A 16,520-nucleotide genomic window follows, 5' to 3' on the forward strand; every position below is an offset into this window, starting at 1 on the left:
TATTCAAGACTACAGTACATCAGTTTTATACATTCTGTGACTGGCTGTCCCTTATTTATCATCTCTAATGTGTGGTGTCTGGAATTGTGATCCTCAGTAACTTTCCTTTTTCTCAGTTACTGCTTCACAAGTGTAACACCTGAATTTAAATTCAAACACATTAATAAAATAGGCATTATGCAGGCTGTAGGTACTTCATTCAGAAACCCTGTATGCCTCTAGCACTTTAAAACAGTGAAATAAAACCAAAACCAAAGAGGAAACAATGCCCATCCGTCACCTGTATGGAGCAGCAGACAGAAGACAACCTAGCTCCTCTAACTGCTTTTGTATGAAGGGTGAGTTAGAAAGAGTAGGAAAAACAGATGGTTTGCTTTTGGGGTGGTCCCGTTAGACTTGCTGATGCTTGTGGGCCCCTTCCAACTCAGGGTATTCTGCGTTACGCATTTCCTGTTGGGGTCTGGTGCACAAGGCACCCAAGGATACAGTAGGAGTAGCAAGAGCAGAGGGAAGGTGCTGTGAGGCACAGAGGTGGGCAGAGCCCGTTTGGTGCAGGGTGAGAAGCGTCTGCCCTGTCACAGGGACCAGCCTTGATGAGCAGCGTGGGATGGAGCCCAAGGTCCCACCATGGGCTGGGCAGATGGGCAGGAACCGAGGGCCTCACCCCAGGGCCTGCTGTTAATTGAATGCTACAGAAAGCAGCAGCTTCACCTCAGCAGTACCCAAGCACAGCACAGCCTGCAGCAACACGCAGACCATGGCTGAGTTTATTGAAAAGCATGAAATATGAAGTGAATTTCCTCATCAGTTGCTAAGAATGTTTCATGAGTGAATGGCTTTCAAAGTACTTTCATTTGATTACGGGTTTTGCCTTTTCTAATTTGACAGCTAGGGAACAAAGGTAAAGAAAAATTATGCCACATCTGCCTGTTTAAGTACCAGTCTAGGACTTCTGAAGCCAACAATAACGAAGTTCCCATTGACTTCAGCTATTTCAAAGTGAACCTGTAAAAAGAGCACTGTTCCTCACGGCGGGTCTGACCTGCCCAGCAGCACAAAGGAACTGCTGCGCCAACCCTTCTTGCCTTCAACCTGCCTGCTCACATCCCGGGTGTCCCGAGCTCCCCCAACAAGCACCAGCACCTGTTCCATCTTATTTGCCTTCAAGGAATTACCCTGCACGGGATGAGGGAGAGGCTGTGGGGAAAACATCCAGTCCCTGCATTGATGACAGCCAGTAACGGGGATGCTCGAAGGGGAGAGCTAAGGAACTTAGGCAGCGTCATAGTCCCTCAGTTCTGATGTTTGAACTTATTGCTGCTCCACCATTTATAAATGGCTGATTATTTAAAAAAAAAAATAAAAAAATTAAAAAAAATCCCTTTTCAGATGTAACATGGTGCCAATAATACCTCACAAGTGAACCTCTGACCCCAAAGTGATCTCTGGCCTCAACATCAGAGAGGCAGTGCAGACCTCAAGATCAAGAGCAAACAAGTCCAGCTACACAGCAAAGGGCTGTCCGGGCACACGAGGCAGGAAGCCAGGCGTGCTTTCCGCCTGGGATGTGTCTGCAGCCAGGGGGCACGCCCGCTGGGCAGGCTTGGAAGCAGCAGAAAGCCGCCTGGGCCGCCTCTCCGTGCCGGGACCGGCTTTGAGCAGACACCGCCCCCCCCGCCCCACTCCCCGTCCCCGTCCCCGTCCCCGTCCCGCCCCGTCCCGGCGGCGCCTCCCGCAGCCGCCGCCGCTTCCACTCCTGCGCACTGGGCGCGCCCCGGGGCCGGGGCCGGGGCCGGGGCCGGGGCCGGTCCGAGGGCGGTCCGCGGGCGGGGCCGGGGCAGCGGCGGGCGGCCAATTGCGGTGCCCCGGGGAGCGGCTCCGGCGGGGCGGCCGCCCGCGCTCGCGGCGAGGATGGAGGCAGAGGGACGGGTCCCGGGGCCGCCGCCGCCGCTGCTCCCCCCTGCCGGGGGAGGGAGCGGGAGCGGGAGCGGGAGCGGGGCCGGGGCTGAGCTCCCCGCCAGCACCCCCGGCGCCGCCCGGGTGCCGCTGCTGGGCGCCCCCGCAGAGGTGCTGGAGTTGGACGACGAGGAGGACGACCTGGAGGTGTTCAGCAAGGTACGGCGGGACCGGGACGGCACGGGACGGGGCGGGACGGGGCGGGAGGGGAGGGGAGGCGAGGCCCGGCTGCGCACGGCAGCTCCGCTCCGCTCCCCGCGGCGGCCCCGCCGGCATCGGGCGGGTCCCGGCTCCTTCCCTCCCTCCCTCCCTCCGTCCGTCTGTCCGTCTGTCCGGCCGTCAGCGCGGGCAGGGCTGATTGCTGGTTGTGATGAATCTCATGAAGGGTGGTGAGGCTGCCACGTGTAAGGGCTCTCATTTCGTGCTGGTTTGGTCAAGACAGGGCTTTAACTCTCGCCCTCTCAGCCGCTAGAGAAGGGAGCCTGCGAGGGATGCGTTTGCCCTGTCATGGCTGTGTAAAATGTCCCGTAAGGACGTACAGAGAGCTGAGGTGGAAAAAATGTATAGGGCAGCTGTGGCCCCATCCACTTGCTGAGACTTCTGTCTGTTGGGTACCAGAATGTATGACGATGGAAAGAAATAGTAAATATTTTTCCTATTTGAAAATGCGACAGCAAACATTTTTATTAGGACCAAGTGTAATATGAACTAAGTGTATATTTTCTATTTTTGTGTAAAAAAGATACGTTTTTGTATGTGTGAATAAAAAAACACATTGGAATAAAAGCCTCGTTCTTAGGAGCTATGTATTTAAACTGTGACTGCAATAAAATTCTTGAAATTCATGCATTTTAACACCACAGGTATCTATTAGGTAATTTAATAATCTGTAACATACAAGAGGTCAGGCTAAACTTCACTAAGTTATCAGTGTTTTTCTAAAGCATAACTAGGGTTTAGCCAAATCATATTTTCTGGAAAAGTATCAGTCTTGATCTGATCTGAAGATTTGCTGAACTTGCAGACAAAACCAATGTTAAATATAACTTTAGTTGTATCTTACCTTGAATCCTTTTGCGTTTACGAGGTAAGCTCAGGCAGTTCTGCATGCAGGTGTCAGTGCCTATCAATACAACATATCAACATGCTTGCTTATCAAGGGTGAAGTTCCTTGAGAATAAAAAATAAAAACAAGTATGGATGATATGAGATACTGCTGCTCTATGGGAAATATCTATATCCTTAAATTACTGCCACCTAGATTCATGCAAAAATATTTCTTGCTTATATTAAATCTTAACTACTGTTAATGTTAGCTACTAATAAAAGATTTACTGCATGCAAAATAACCTATTTCTGCGAACAAGAAAATGTGTCAAACTGTGTTAAAGCTCCAGTGTTCTTTCCAAATCTTAGACACATACATTTAGTGGTTATATGTTGGCCAGAAATTCAGTTTGTTTTCAGCTACAGCTTGAGCACTGATCTTTTGAGAGGACGAAAACCTGTGAGGGTGATTTGGGGTTGCATCCTCTGTTTGTGTTCTGTATGTTAAAGGGAAACTGACAAGCTAAATGTAGCATCAGACTTATTTTTGTAAAACTGATTTTTCCATAATGTGCTGTTCCAAGACCACCTTGTATTAAATTGTATTTTAATGGAGTGTCTTACACCACTGTCTTTAAGGTCGCCAGCATTTGCAGGCCCAATGGGATGCAGCGGCAGTGCAGTGCTCAGTGCCTGACACTGACTTCATTTTTCTAAGTTTAGTCAGTGAAATGGACCAGCTACCAAAATGGTGAAAAATGAGGTTCTTAAAAATTGTCAGCCTCAATACTGTAAGTTATTACTCAAGTTGTAAAGGCAAAGCTTTTATTGTATGAAAATTCATAGACATTTAACCTGATAGTGTCATAAACCACTGGCCCAATATCCGGCGACATACCTCAAATATTACAGACTAGCATTTTATTCGGCAGCCCTGATAAAGCATTTCATAATGTAACGTGCATTTCACTTTATCCCAGTTTCTGTTACCATGGAAAAAGTTCTGAGGTCGTTTTAGCAGAGACAGCCTCTCAGGGTTGAATGATGAGTCACACGAATGCAGTGTTTGCAGCCTGCTTTCTTCCATGGGTTTCAAAGTACAGTACCACATGTACTGCACTCCAGTAATCCTTGTGTTCCTTGCTGGTGGTACCTTGACATGACATTGACAAAGCTGTCAGTGATTTGGTTAATACTTAAAATGTTAAGCAGCCGTCCTTTCAAAACTCGGTTTTACAATGCTTGTCTCCCATGATTACAGAAAACTTAATTCATGGTGTTTGTAGAAAAGATGTACATGCCACCACAGAATTGCTACTTTTTTCAGAACAAGTTGATCAAGGATTTAAAGGTTTCAAAGGTTTCGTCTCTTCTGCCAGTAGTTCAAGGGCATGGAAGGGAGGAGGGGGTTGGTAGGCACATGGAGTCGTGGAAGGTGTGGGAAAGTGCCTCCTTATCAAGGGCAAAGCCTTGACTTTCTTCACATAGATAAAGAGGAAAGAAGTTTATAAAAAAAGGTTTTAAAAACCAAGAGCTGGAAGAATCATCTGTTTTTCCCCTGCCATACAACTTCCACCGTCAACAGTATGCACACAAAAACAGGACCAACCCCAAAGTTACAGCTGTGTAGAAAACAGAAAATTATCTAATTATCTTTTTTTTTTTTTTTTTTTTTTTTTTTAACTGTGTTCCCCTGTGATGGCATCAGACATGTCAGCAAACTTCAAGAACTGCTGGAAATAAACCTGAAGTATCGTGATGATAGAGAAACAGATGCTTGTTTAAACCTTACATGTATTCACTGACATGCAGACAACACAGAAACCATACTACAACAAAACAGAAGTCCTGCTTACTCTGTGGATTTTTATTGTCAGCGTTTTATTTATAAGCTATGTATTTTTTAGGCCTCTCATATAAAAGCATGCTTTCAGGAACCTGCCTGTATAGAACAACTTTTAGTAGCAACCTAGAAAGAGGAAGGAAATATTAAGATAGTAATGGCCCATAGGAAATTAGAAGATATGAAACACATTTGCCTTGATCCGGTTTAGGCTTTGCAGTATCATTATTCCTCGAGTGTATGGCCATCCAAGTCCCTTACATGCTCACATGCATTTTTCTCTCCCTGGGAATTTCCCATTGTCTCAGCACTGTGAATCACATGGCCTGCCCTGAACTCGCACGTTTGGAAAGCAGTTGCATTCTTCATGGGGAGCACGGGCAGCTAGTGCTGGTGAGCCATGAAAACACAGCTTTTCTATTCATCCTCCACCACTGCCGGCGGTGCAGACTACGTACCAATACAGAAATCGTGGGTTGGAACAGGCTGAGTAAAATACATAACGTGACTGGCAGGCATACAAGGAAGCAGCTCTGTAATATTTAAAGCATTGTCTTTAACCTTTCTTCTTGGCTTTGTTTCCCTGGTCAAAGAACTGTACATGCGTGATGGGAGGAGATCTGGTACATGAGTGATTTCAGTGCATGGTTCACGACAGAGGTTTCTACTCCCTGTGTGTGAGAGTACATTGAAAAATCCAAAGGAGGGAGCTGGCAGTGTATGATGATGAGGTTAAAGACTGGAAAAGAGTGAGAGGGGAGAACATAGCCCAGAGGCAGCTTTGGTTTGGTTAAATCCAAAGGAGAAAGTCTTTCCATCCTCAGTGACACCAGTCTTGCACTCCTCAGTCCCACATGGCAATACCTGGCTCCAGCTTGCGTGGCCTCACACATTTCCACTCCTGACATTTCACCAGTTTTCTCTTCAGCAGCATCCCTTTTCTGCATGCTCCATAGCCAGCAAGGCACTAGAAAGGACCTTTTTTTACCACTCTGGGATTCTCTTGCAAGAGAGGAGCCAGTTTCATGAGCAGGCTGCCCGGAGAAGCCGTGCATGCCCCATCCCTGGAGGTGTTCGAGGCCAGGCTGGTTGGGCCAAGGGGAATCCGATCCAGTGGGCAGCATCCCTGCGCAGGGCAAGGTGTTGGAACTGGGTGGTCTTTAGGGTCCCTCCCAACCCAAGCTGTTCCGTGTTGCTGATTCACAGGCTTGGACGAGAAAGCAATTGGTTTTACTGTGGCATAAAGCAGATAGAAAGGTAGCTCAGGCGAGCTCCCAGTGCCAAGGGCAGCGTAGAAGTCCTGTGTAGGATGGCAGCGCAGCGCGGGGCTCCTGGCAGTGTGGTTGCTCATTTGCCTGATGATCTCATTCAGAAATTCTGATTTAAATAGCCAGTTTTTACCCAGTTTTGTGTATAAGCTTAAGTTTATGAAAAGAGAAAGCAACTTTCCAAAAACACCGAGAAATATTGAAGCTTGTTATTAATTGAAATACTTCATTGCATTGGATATGTTAGAAAAGCTATATTAAATGTCTGATATTTACAATATGATTATTGATTTTAATTGCTTTCATTTATTTTTAATAATTTATTAAATTATTATGCTGTTTTCTGAGTTAGTGAATTTAATTAAATTAATAAATTAAGCAGTAATTTTGTACTGCATTCTTACTTAGCTTTTTTTTTTTTTAAAGATTAAATTTACATCTCTGTAAAAGTTTCCCATTTGAAATTCTATTTTAAAATATATGCAAACTGGGATACCCAATTCCAGTAAAAATTCTGATTTAGATTTTGTCTTGTTTCTTAAAATCGTACTTTCTTATCCACCCTGTTCAACATACTAGAGATAATTCAAGCATGATGAGTCCTGAGTAACTGGCTTCTAACCATTATAATAAAGCTGGTAATCATACTACACAAATACTAGATGCTTGTAATCATAACTAATTTAAGCATTCACAGGCAATTTCTCTTTCTAACTATGCATAAAGGTCTAGTCAAATGGTAGCATTTTGCTTTCATCAGTTAAAGAATAAGTCTCATTCTTATTTCTTACGTCCTTACTGAAGTGAATAGATAATAGATTTGCCACATATCATATAATTCTTTCATCTTGCCGTTACAGCATCTGAGACATGTTTGTGTGTGCGTAAATATGTTTCAATATGAATGTTCTCATGTCTTATATGCAGGATACATCATTGGCTGAAGCAAACTCATTCAGTCCTTCAATGACAATATCCCCCTCATCTATGATAAACCAGTATAAATTTGAAGATGAACCAGAATTAAAAGATCTCTTCATTACTGTCGATGATCCTGAAAGCCACATTACAGCCATTGAAACATTCATTACATACAGAGTAATCACAAAGGTAAGCATCTATTCAGTGGCTTACACTGGTAACAATATTTTCCCTCTTCTTTTGAACCATTCTTTGGGATATTACTAAGTTGAAATCATAGTCTGATTTTGCTATGAGTTGTAGAGCACTAAAACGGTATGAAACTGGAAGTTTTTTAAAAAAATCAGTAAAGTCTACAGACGTTATGTACATAGATTTTTTTATACTGAGAAAATAGCTGGTATTCCTTCAATGGCAAATTCAGTTCTATATGGAAATAAATATTTTCTGTTGTGATCTTCGACATGAATATGAAACAGCAGAGCCACTGATTTTGTTTGAAGACACTGTGTTAGCCAACGTATTATATGACTTTTGGATCACTTGCAGGCCTTTTGCTTTGCAAGACTTGCTGCTACAAAGTCTTTCAGCTCCATTCTTTCGTAATTGCAATGCCCACTGCGATGGGGAAGTTTGTTTCCCATCAACAGTCGCATATGATTTCTGGGAAACTGCCACAATTCTCAAATGAAAAAAAAAGTAATATTAGGAAACAACATAGTGTATTTTTTGCTGTCCTGAATGCAAATTATTCACTGGAAATAAGGAAGAAAGTGTTGTGAGACCAGACAGATCATTTGGGATTACCAGCAAATATTCTGCAGGCTGTGTTTTGAGAATTACTGTGTTAATTTATTTTACTTTGAGTTCTTTTTAAAAGATTCATTTAAAACCAAATTTTCAAATGGGAATTATTCATCTTTAAATAAGAGAAGTTATCAATTCCTCATAAAATATTTAAAGAGTAGGAAGAGAGCTATCTTCATTAGGTTGCTAGCAATAATTTTCACTTTATGCATCTTTTTGTAGACAAAAGAACATTTTTTCTGCAGGCAAATATGGAAGGATTGTAAGGTGGATTGCTTTTCCTTTTTTATCTCTTCCATCCTTTCTTATCATATTTAATTTGAAGTGCTGGTTGTTGATGATAAAGTAATGTCATTCCTCCCACATAACTTGAAAAAAATTTATTCAGTCCTCAAAAATGTTTAGATTGGTAAAGTGTGTTTTGAGTTTTTTAGAATTTACTTGCATTGCATTATAAATCTCCGTGCAACAACAAACGCTAAACAGCATGCATCACTCTGATGTAAACATGAGCTCTTTGTAGCTTGATTCTAGAAGATAGAGTGGTGATAAAATAAATCTCATGGTTTGACAATTTCACAATGCTGTAATAAGCATTTTTACAAGCATTAAAGGTTTGTTGGCAAGCTCTGACAAAGGGCTACAGAACTGGAGTTGATGATGGAATAGCAGAATCCATTAAACAGCACAGGAAATGTTACTTCTGTGATGTGCTGAAGTTTTCACGTTCTGAATGTGAGGATTGTTGACTGGCATCAGCAGGCCCCAAGGACGTATGTCAGCTATTTCTAGCTTTTTCAGAATGCTAAAAAATGGACTTTCCTCACTCATTGATTTCAAATCATTTCAGAAGAAGTGCCCTAAGGGTAATCAACATAACTATGATTGCTAAAAGGGACATGGCACAGTAAAGTAATGATTGAAATCTTCTGAAAACACTGCTAGGGTGATTATTTTAGGTCACTCTGCTGTTTAGTTTTTCTTTTGTTGTTGATGTTGTTTCAAAGTAGAACTTGGATTTGTTGCTAAAATTGCATGTGTTCTATTTCATTAAGAGATTGATCGTCATGCATTAAAAAACAGCAAGCAAATAGCAAGGGCAAAATAGAATCACGTATGCAGTTTTCTTCAAAATCTAAAACAATATCATTATTTTTTCACAGTATTCTCACTTTCTGGTCCTGTTTTTTATCTCCATGGTTTTCAGACATCTCGTGGTGAATTTGACTCCTGTGAATATGAAGTTCGAAGACGGTATCAGGATTTCCTTTGGTTGAAGAGCAAACTCGAAGAAGCACATCCAACACTAATTATTCCTGTTCGTTTGTTAAACCTTATGTTATTTTTATTCATTTATAAGATGACCCCAGTTTTAAACAGAGCTGCTTGAAGGCTTTCTTGTGTTTCTGAACTCTCATGAGCATCAAACTAACCTTTTAGTAGCTTTCTATGTATGTATATAAGCGATAATTAAAAATTCTGTAATTCACTTATGTTTGAAATTGTGCCATTTGCAGTAATTTATTTCCCCTTTCTTAATTGTACTTGTATCCTGCTATACTATCGGCTACAAATACCAGTATATACCGCTGTTAAATATGATAGTTTTGTAGCAGTTTGCTTTTACATGGTGAATTTTACAAGCTGTATCTATGTTTCTATGTTTTCAGTAAGTAGAGGAACTGTTATAATATCCCTAATATTTTGCAAGTTATACAGTACACTTTTTTCTTTTTTTTTTAGCCATTGCCTGAAAAATTCATAATGAAAGGAATGGTGGAACGATTTAGCGATGAATTCATTGAGACTCGAAGAAAAGCTTTACATAAATTTTTGAACCGCATTGCTGATCATCCAACTTTAACTTTTAATGAAGACTTCAAAATTTTTCTTACTGCACAAGCCTGGGTAAAATGGCTTTATTTTTATCTACAGTTATATGAAACCATGTCGTGTGTTAGTAGAGTGTATCAGGAGTCTCCCTAGTTCAGTATTCAATAGCATCCTCCCACAGCTTGTTACAGAAGTGTCAGAAGAAGGTGTGGAATTTATGGAATATTCGTCCCCGGAGATAACCTTTTCTTCTGTGCATTTGGTAATCTTGCGTGTGGCCATAAATATTGCTGTACCTGCCAAAGCAGTTTTTGTTGCTGCGTTTTGGATTTTTGTGGCACAATATTTCAACTCTGCATGCTTTCTATTATACACATAAGCTTCAAAGATTATATGAAAAGTAGTAATTTAAATGAATTACAGTTTTGGCATAGCACTTGTCTTTTTCATCTGATTTTTTTTTTTTTTTAAGTTATACTGGTCTCATAAAAGAAAAATATATCCTTTGTATTTCCTGTGGTATTTTTGCAAGATGTTGCCACTTGAAGATCAGAGTTTTGTACTCAGAAAGCCTGCCTCTGAACTTTAGCAAAGGCTATTCTATCAACATGTAAAAATAGTTACAGAAAATCGCTGGCTTATTTCTTCCAGTAGGAACATTGTTTGCTTTTCTCAATGAGTTCTTTCTGCAATCATTACCTCTGCTTTCCTGTTCACAAGGCTAAATTGCAATCTAGTCAACTCTAAGGAACGAAAGGGTAAAGGTTTTCTGCCATCTTTAATCATTCTTTGTGAGAGCATGACGCACAGCATGTTTATGTTTGTCCAGAAAGGCTTAGTTAATAAATGCATGTGACGGTTATGGTTCTGACACTGGTCTAATAATTTTAGAGTGAGATTTATCCACTAAAAAGACATCTGAATTGCTTTTTTTTTTTTTTTTTTTTCCCCACAGAGGTCTATGAATATAGTTTTGTTTTAAAACAAAACAGAAAGCTTTTAACCACATATTATTTTTAAAGAATTTAAAAATATATGTGCAAGTAAACTCAGCATGTTCTGTTTTTTAGGAACTCTCCTCACACAAGAAGCAGGGCCCTGGTTTGCTGAGCAGAATGGGACAGACTGTAAGAGCTGTAGCATCCTCAGTAAGAGGAGGAGTTAAAAATCGTCCTGAAATGTTTACAGAAATGAATGATTATATGGAAACATTTAGTCAGAAAATAAATGTACTGGACAAAATAGCTCATAGAATCTACAAGGAAGAAAGGGGTAAGTAGAAAACAAATATCTTTTTATGGATTTAAGAAATTAATATACTGGAAAACAACTTGTTGTAAACAGTACATTCATTTTCATTATGCCAAGCAAAATACTTCTTTCCAGCAAGCAGGGAAAAAGGGAAGATTTGTATTTATGCGGTGCTTTTCATAATGGTCATTGTTCTGGCAGATCTTCAAGTTAACTTGAATAGCTTGGTAATAGGGAAAGTTTTAACATGTCATTGACCTACCCAGTAAGGAGCTTAAAAAGAAGAAAACATAACAAGTGGGGCTGTCATTTTATTGTGGTTATTGGAGATCTGCATGACCTTTTGTTTTGTACTTTGAGTGGAATGTAGAGTTAGTTTTTTTCTCCTGTCTTGTCCTGGCATAATGCCACACAGATTCCAGATCTCTAAATGTCTTCTTCAGTTTTATTCCGCACCTTTTTTATGTATTGGCCAAGTAGATGAAGAGCTTTGCTGTGGGCCATGGTGTCTGCCATGGGAATCTGTGCCTGTTAGAGTTTTCTTGAGAAGGATGACTTCAGCTCATATTTTTCATCAGTAACAGCAGTTTACACACCTACTTGAAACTCTAAATTATTAACTTTCTGAGCTTGACCCTGATCTCAGACTAGGTCTGTTTACAATTTCTACTGGTCAGCACTTGAGAAATGTTATTGTATATATAATATAATTTGAAGTGCTACACTTTGTTCTGTAGTAACCAAGACCTTGTGCTTTAGTGTGCAGTACCACATTTCAGTGTGTCCTCACTAAGCTGGAGGGGTCTAATAAAAGGAGAATAAATGTTGCTGAAAAGGGTTCCTTTTTTTATAGTTCATTCCAGTGGAAATATCTGGCTGAGGTTCTTAGGTTCAAGTCATCAATGACAAAATATTTCTTGGAACACCTTATGAATTTTGACATGTTCCCAAGTGCTGCTGGATGTATCTTCTTTCTAGATTTTCCAGATAGCAATAGGCAGAACACTAGCGTGCAAGGCTGCACTGCTGGGGACGTGACCTGTTGATAACTGAGAACATTCAGAAAATAGTCCTGCTTGTAATTGCCTAACATGAGAGTCTTAATTACATTATCCATGGAGGGTTTTTTTGTCAAAGTGATCTCAAAGTAAATATTGATTTCTTCATGGCACAAAACTGTTTGGCAACTTTTGTTGGACATTTCTTCATTATAAACTCAATTGTGATAAAATTATGTTTTCAATAAATGGAAACGTGTTCTCAGTACCATCCTGTGAACATCTTCCAGGTCATAACCAGCCTTGCCAAATTAAGTACTGCCAAACAGCAGTACCTTATTCTTTCTTCCCCGTATCAGCACTTGGCTCAGAGACATAAGAGAAGCAATTTTTAGGATACCTATCTGTTTAGAGTAATACAAGTTTCTGAAGAAGATAACACCTGCAGAACTGGAATGAACTTAGGTATGCACCTTTGAGAACATACTAAGCAAATATTAAACATTAGTCCTAGTTTCTTGCTGCATTCACAGGAAATATGAGGTTGCAATTTGTATCGCTTAGACACCTGTTAGTGAACAAACAACTAACCTGTGTATATGTTCCTGTTAAGAGTATTTTAATGAAATGAAGGAATACGGCCCCATCCACACACTTTGGTCAGCATCAGAAGAAGATATAGCAGACTCCCTAAAAGGCATCGCCAGCTGCATTGACAAGTGTTGCAAGGCTACAGAGAAACGAATGGCAGGGCTCTCGGAAAATCTGCTACCGATCTTACATGAGTATGTTCTCTACAGTGAAATTCTGATGGTAAGGCTTCCTTTAGGATTTCTTATGGCAGTATATGAAGTTTGGCTTAGGGCACTGACAAACTCTAGAAGAGAGTTTGTAACTGATGAAAATGATTTTGCTGTCATTAACTGCCCTTAGTAAACCTGCACTACACAGGATCGCTGTCCATCAGCAGAGAATCCAGTTTGTCCTGTTTCCCTTGTTAATCAGGCTAGAGGCACCCCTTTCAGATGAGAAAGGCTTGCTAGTTTTGTGTGGCATGGATCCACTCGTGGTAGTCGTGCGGAAGAGTTTGGATTTTGCCCTCTGAAGAGAGCTCTGTGTTGTAGCAGAGGCTGGAACACAGAAAGGCTCGAGGAACAGCAGTTCAGAAAGACCTCTGCTGACACTGGTGAAATACGGACTCATCTAGTAACAGATTGTGAGGGGGAGGAGGACTGGAGAGGTTCTTTCCTTTTCTGGGAGATGTTCCTAAGTTATGTTTTCTTTTTCTAGAAAAGCAGGAAACTTCCAGTCCCTGTGTCATTATATAAGCAAGTTTTAGTCTGCCATAAGCTGATGCTCTCAGTTCCCTTCACATATGTAATTTTCTTACACTTGGAGAGAATGTAAAAAATCTGACCTGACAATCAACGTAATTCAAAAACTGACTTCAGCATGTCATCATTCCCACTCTGCTGCCTTCAGAAAGCAGGAATGCCTGCAAACAAGCCTTTGTCTAGGATTTGCCATGCCTGTGCAATCTGCCGTATCCATTTTTGTGTCTCTGCTGGTAGTCCTGCTCATACTGCAGTGGCTTCTGAGCAGGGGCTGAGTTTGCTACAGGTCTTGTGTAGAGCAAGACCCAAGGTCACTTGGCCAGCATAGGCCTTTGTTGGCACAGTGCACAGCATTGCCCGTTTCTCCAAATGGCTTAGCAACTGAAAGGTTAAAGAACTACTGTGTCACTACGCTGGTCACTACAGTGACCACTGTCTTTAAAACAAATTTCACTAAAAGAGAGACCATACAAAATGTCCTGTATCTCACAGGCCTCAGTATTTAAATGTACATGGAGGCAGATGGAGATAGGCATTACTTTGCTTAAAGGTATAAAGAGAGTACTAGCTTGGCAAATTGCAGTATTTCCTCCCCTCCCCCAGTTCCAATCTTGTTTTTCAGAACTTGTACATCTGTTAGCTGTGAGCCATCCCATCCCTCATGTTTTTGAAGAGACACTGCCTTCTAGTTTGCAGTTTGGCTCACCCTTTCACAGGTGCTTGCTTCTGTGTGTAGCACAGAGAGATTTGTCTGCACAAACCACAGAATGACTTCCTGGCTCTTAATGCACGTGTTGCGAGTTGCTGTTACTCACTGCTGGTTTCTTTTTTTTTTCTTTTCCTTTTTTGTTTTTGTTTTGTTTTGTTTTTCTTAGTTGCAGTTGCCTTGATGCAACACTTGCAATGCAGCATTAAGCTGCCACAAGGTCCTGTGCAAAGGAAAATCTTCCTCCAGTAGCTCAGTCCTCTTAAACTACTGCTCTTTTCCTTACATTCAACGTGGTTTTTTTCCTACAACTTACTTCCCTCTCACAGTACGGAGAGGGGACTACTAATCATACTCAAAATACAATGAAGGAAGTCACACACCAGTAAAACCTGCTTTCTAGGGTACCTCATCACAGGCACCTTTGTGTGTTGCTGCAGGAAGCTAACGTGCAAACATGCAGAAGTTGTGGTCAGTACAACTGTGATTAGTCCTTGTATTTTTGGGAGTTTAGCCTTAAACTGAGGAAAGAGATAAATTCATAGTTAAATAATTATGTCTAGACGGGCTCCTTTCTAACTGACTCACAGTGGAGACAACAAATCTAGAGAGTGTAACTGTCCTGTTGTGCTTCAGGGTACAAACTGCAGCTCTAAATTGGTTATGGGTCCGCATACAATTATTTGATGGCTTTGTGGCAGGGTAGTATTAATTATTATACAAATTACAAAAGTATAACAACATGTATATAAAACATAGTCCATTTGTTTGACATTGGAATTCAGCACTTGCTTATAATTGCAACACGTTAATGTTAAAATTACTGTTTTTATCTTGTAACTTAAGAAATATTTGTGATAAATGTTGGCATATGGTCAATAAAATAGTTTTAAAAGAGGCAAAAGGAATAATAAAAAAGATAAAACACTCATAATGTGAAAGACAGCTTTTCTAAACATAATTGTTTTACTTCCGTGCTTACAGCTAAACATTTTCTATATTTATTGAAACAGAAGATATTCTAAGCTATTGAAAGGTAGATTTATGCGTTAGCATGTAATGCTAAAGTAGTACTCAGAGTTGTCCCAAGTCGAGTTTGCCAAATTTTTCTAGTGTATATATGTTCAAAAGGAAACATGAAACATTATTTTAAAGTTCACCTACTGCTTTTTTATGTTGTGCTTGTTAAAGCGACAAGATATCAGAGAGAACTCAGTCAAATAAGACAGATAGAAAAGGTAGAGCTGCTTAGGCCCTGTGCTGTTTCAACATGCCCTGTGCTAGAAGTAAATTCTGAAAATCTTTTTTGTATATGCAGAAGAAGCAGTAAAACCAGTTGTGGCACAGCAAAGTAAAAGGAGGTTTTGACATTTGCAATTACGTATGTCCTGCTTCTGATTATTTTTTTAAAGGACTAATGCCTTGTAACATTTCTGTGAGATAAGCGCACCTGAGTATGCTTTTACAGATGAGAAAACTAAGGCAAAGAGAAATTTATAAGACTTGCTCAAGGTCACATAGCAAATGAACATCAGAAATGGAAATTTAATCTGTTACACCATTCCTGTTTTGTAGTCTAACAAGTAACATTTCCTCCCCTTTCTAATTATTTTTTGGCATTATGCTAAAAATATAATACCTGTAAGACAGTTTTAGGGGAGGAAGTAATTACATATACTGAAAATAGGCACACATATCAATGTCATTGCATCTATTATTTTTATGATAATTTTATCTGATGTTACTGAACTACAGTTGGTGCTTGCAGAATAATATTGGTTAAAGTCACAATTTCAATAATACCTTGTTTACCATTCTTAGTCATTTATTCTAATTTGTATTGTAGCTTTTCCTCAAGTAAGATACTTTTGATTTCACAAACTCATGTTGCTTTTTTAAAATGAATATATTGTAGGTTGAGTTACTACTAAGTTAACTGCTGCTGCAGTTTTTCTCATACAGTTAGCAATGATACCGTGTATGGCAGATTCTTGTGGCATTGCTTTTGGATTTACCAAGATTCTAGAAAAATCACATAAGATAAAAGGTAGGTATTGAAATATGAGTCCTTACTACCCAATTTTATTTTATTTTTTAAAGAAAAGTACTTATATCATGCCAAAATTCTTGAATTGTTTCATTCTCTGATCTTAATTTATTAAATTTCAAAATTGTCTGATGGTTTTCTGAATACATGGCTAAAATTTAGTGTGCTTTATTTATTTATTTATTTATTATTTTTTATTTTAAGGGTGTTTTGAAAAGGAGAGACCACATTCAAAGTGAGCTTGATTCCAAAATTGATGCTTTATCCAATAAAAAGGCAGACAAGGATCTGGTGAGTATGTCTCTGTACAGAATGCTGAAATATTCTAGGCCTTACTCTAACTGCAAGAGATGAATCCCCTGAAGAAAGCGTGTCCTGTGAAGCCATGCTCTGTAACTGTATAGTGTCTCTGTATGTCCCATACTTTCTCTAAAAAAGTTTGTTCTTTGCAGCTGTGCATGCTAGGCAGAGGCAACCATGAGAAACATGCAACACATCAGTGGGTAGGC

General features: G+C 40.2%; 1 protein-coding gene across 2 annotated transcripts in view; it reads left to right on the forward strand.

Moving 5' to 3' along the window:
* Nucleotides 1-1,650: 1,650 nt before the first annotated feature.
* Nucleotides 1,651-16,520, forward strand: part of SNX7 (sorting nexin 7) — a 32,142-nt gene continuing 17,272 nt past the window's right edge. Inside the window, exons 1-7 of one of the 2 annotated variants that reach the window (XM_084527286.1) lie at nucleotides 1,651-2,115; nucleotides 7,042-7,224; nucleotides 9,050-9,160; nucleotides 9,586-9,750; nucleotides 10,746-10,947; nucleotides 12,538-12,737; nucleotides 16,216-16,302. In XM_084527286.1, coding sequence (XP_084383412.1) covers nucleotides 1,912-2,115; nucleotides 7,042-7,224; nucleotides 9,050-9,160; nucleotides 9,586-9,750; nucleotides 10,746-10,947; nucleotides 12,538-12,737; nucleotides 16,216-16,302 — 1,152 coding nt within the window. In that variant the 5' untranslated portion in view covers nucleotides 1,651-1,911. The remainder of the gene's footprint in view (nucleotides 2,116-7,041; nucleotides 7,225-9,049; nucleotides 9,161-9,585; nucleotides 9,751-10,745; nucleotides 10,948-12,537; nucleotides 12,738-16,215; nucleotides 16,303-16,520) is intronic. The other variant, XM_084527287.1, reaches the window with a different exon arrangement.

Source organism: Aythya ferina (assembly GCF_964211825.1).
Source record: "Aythya ferina genome assembly, chromosome: 8".
Classification (NCBI taxonomy): domain Eukaryota; kingdom Metazoa; phylum Chordata; class Aves; order Anseriformes; family Anatidae; genus Aythya; species Aythya ferina.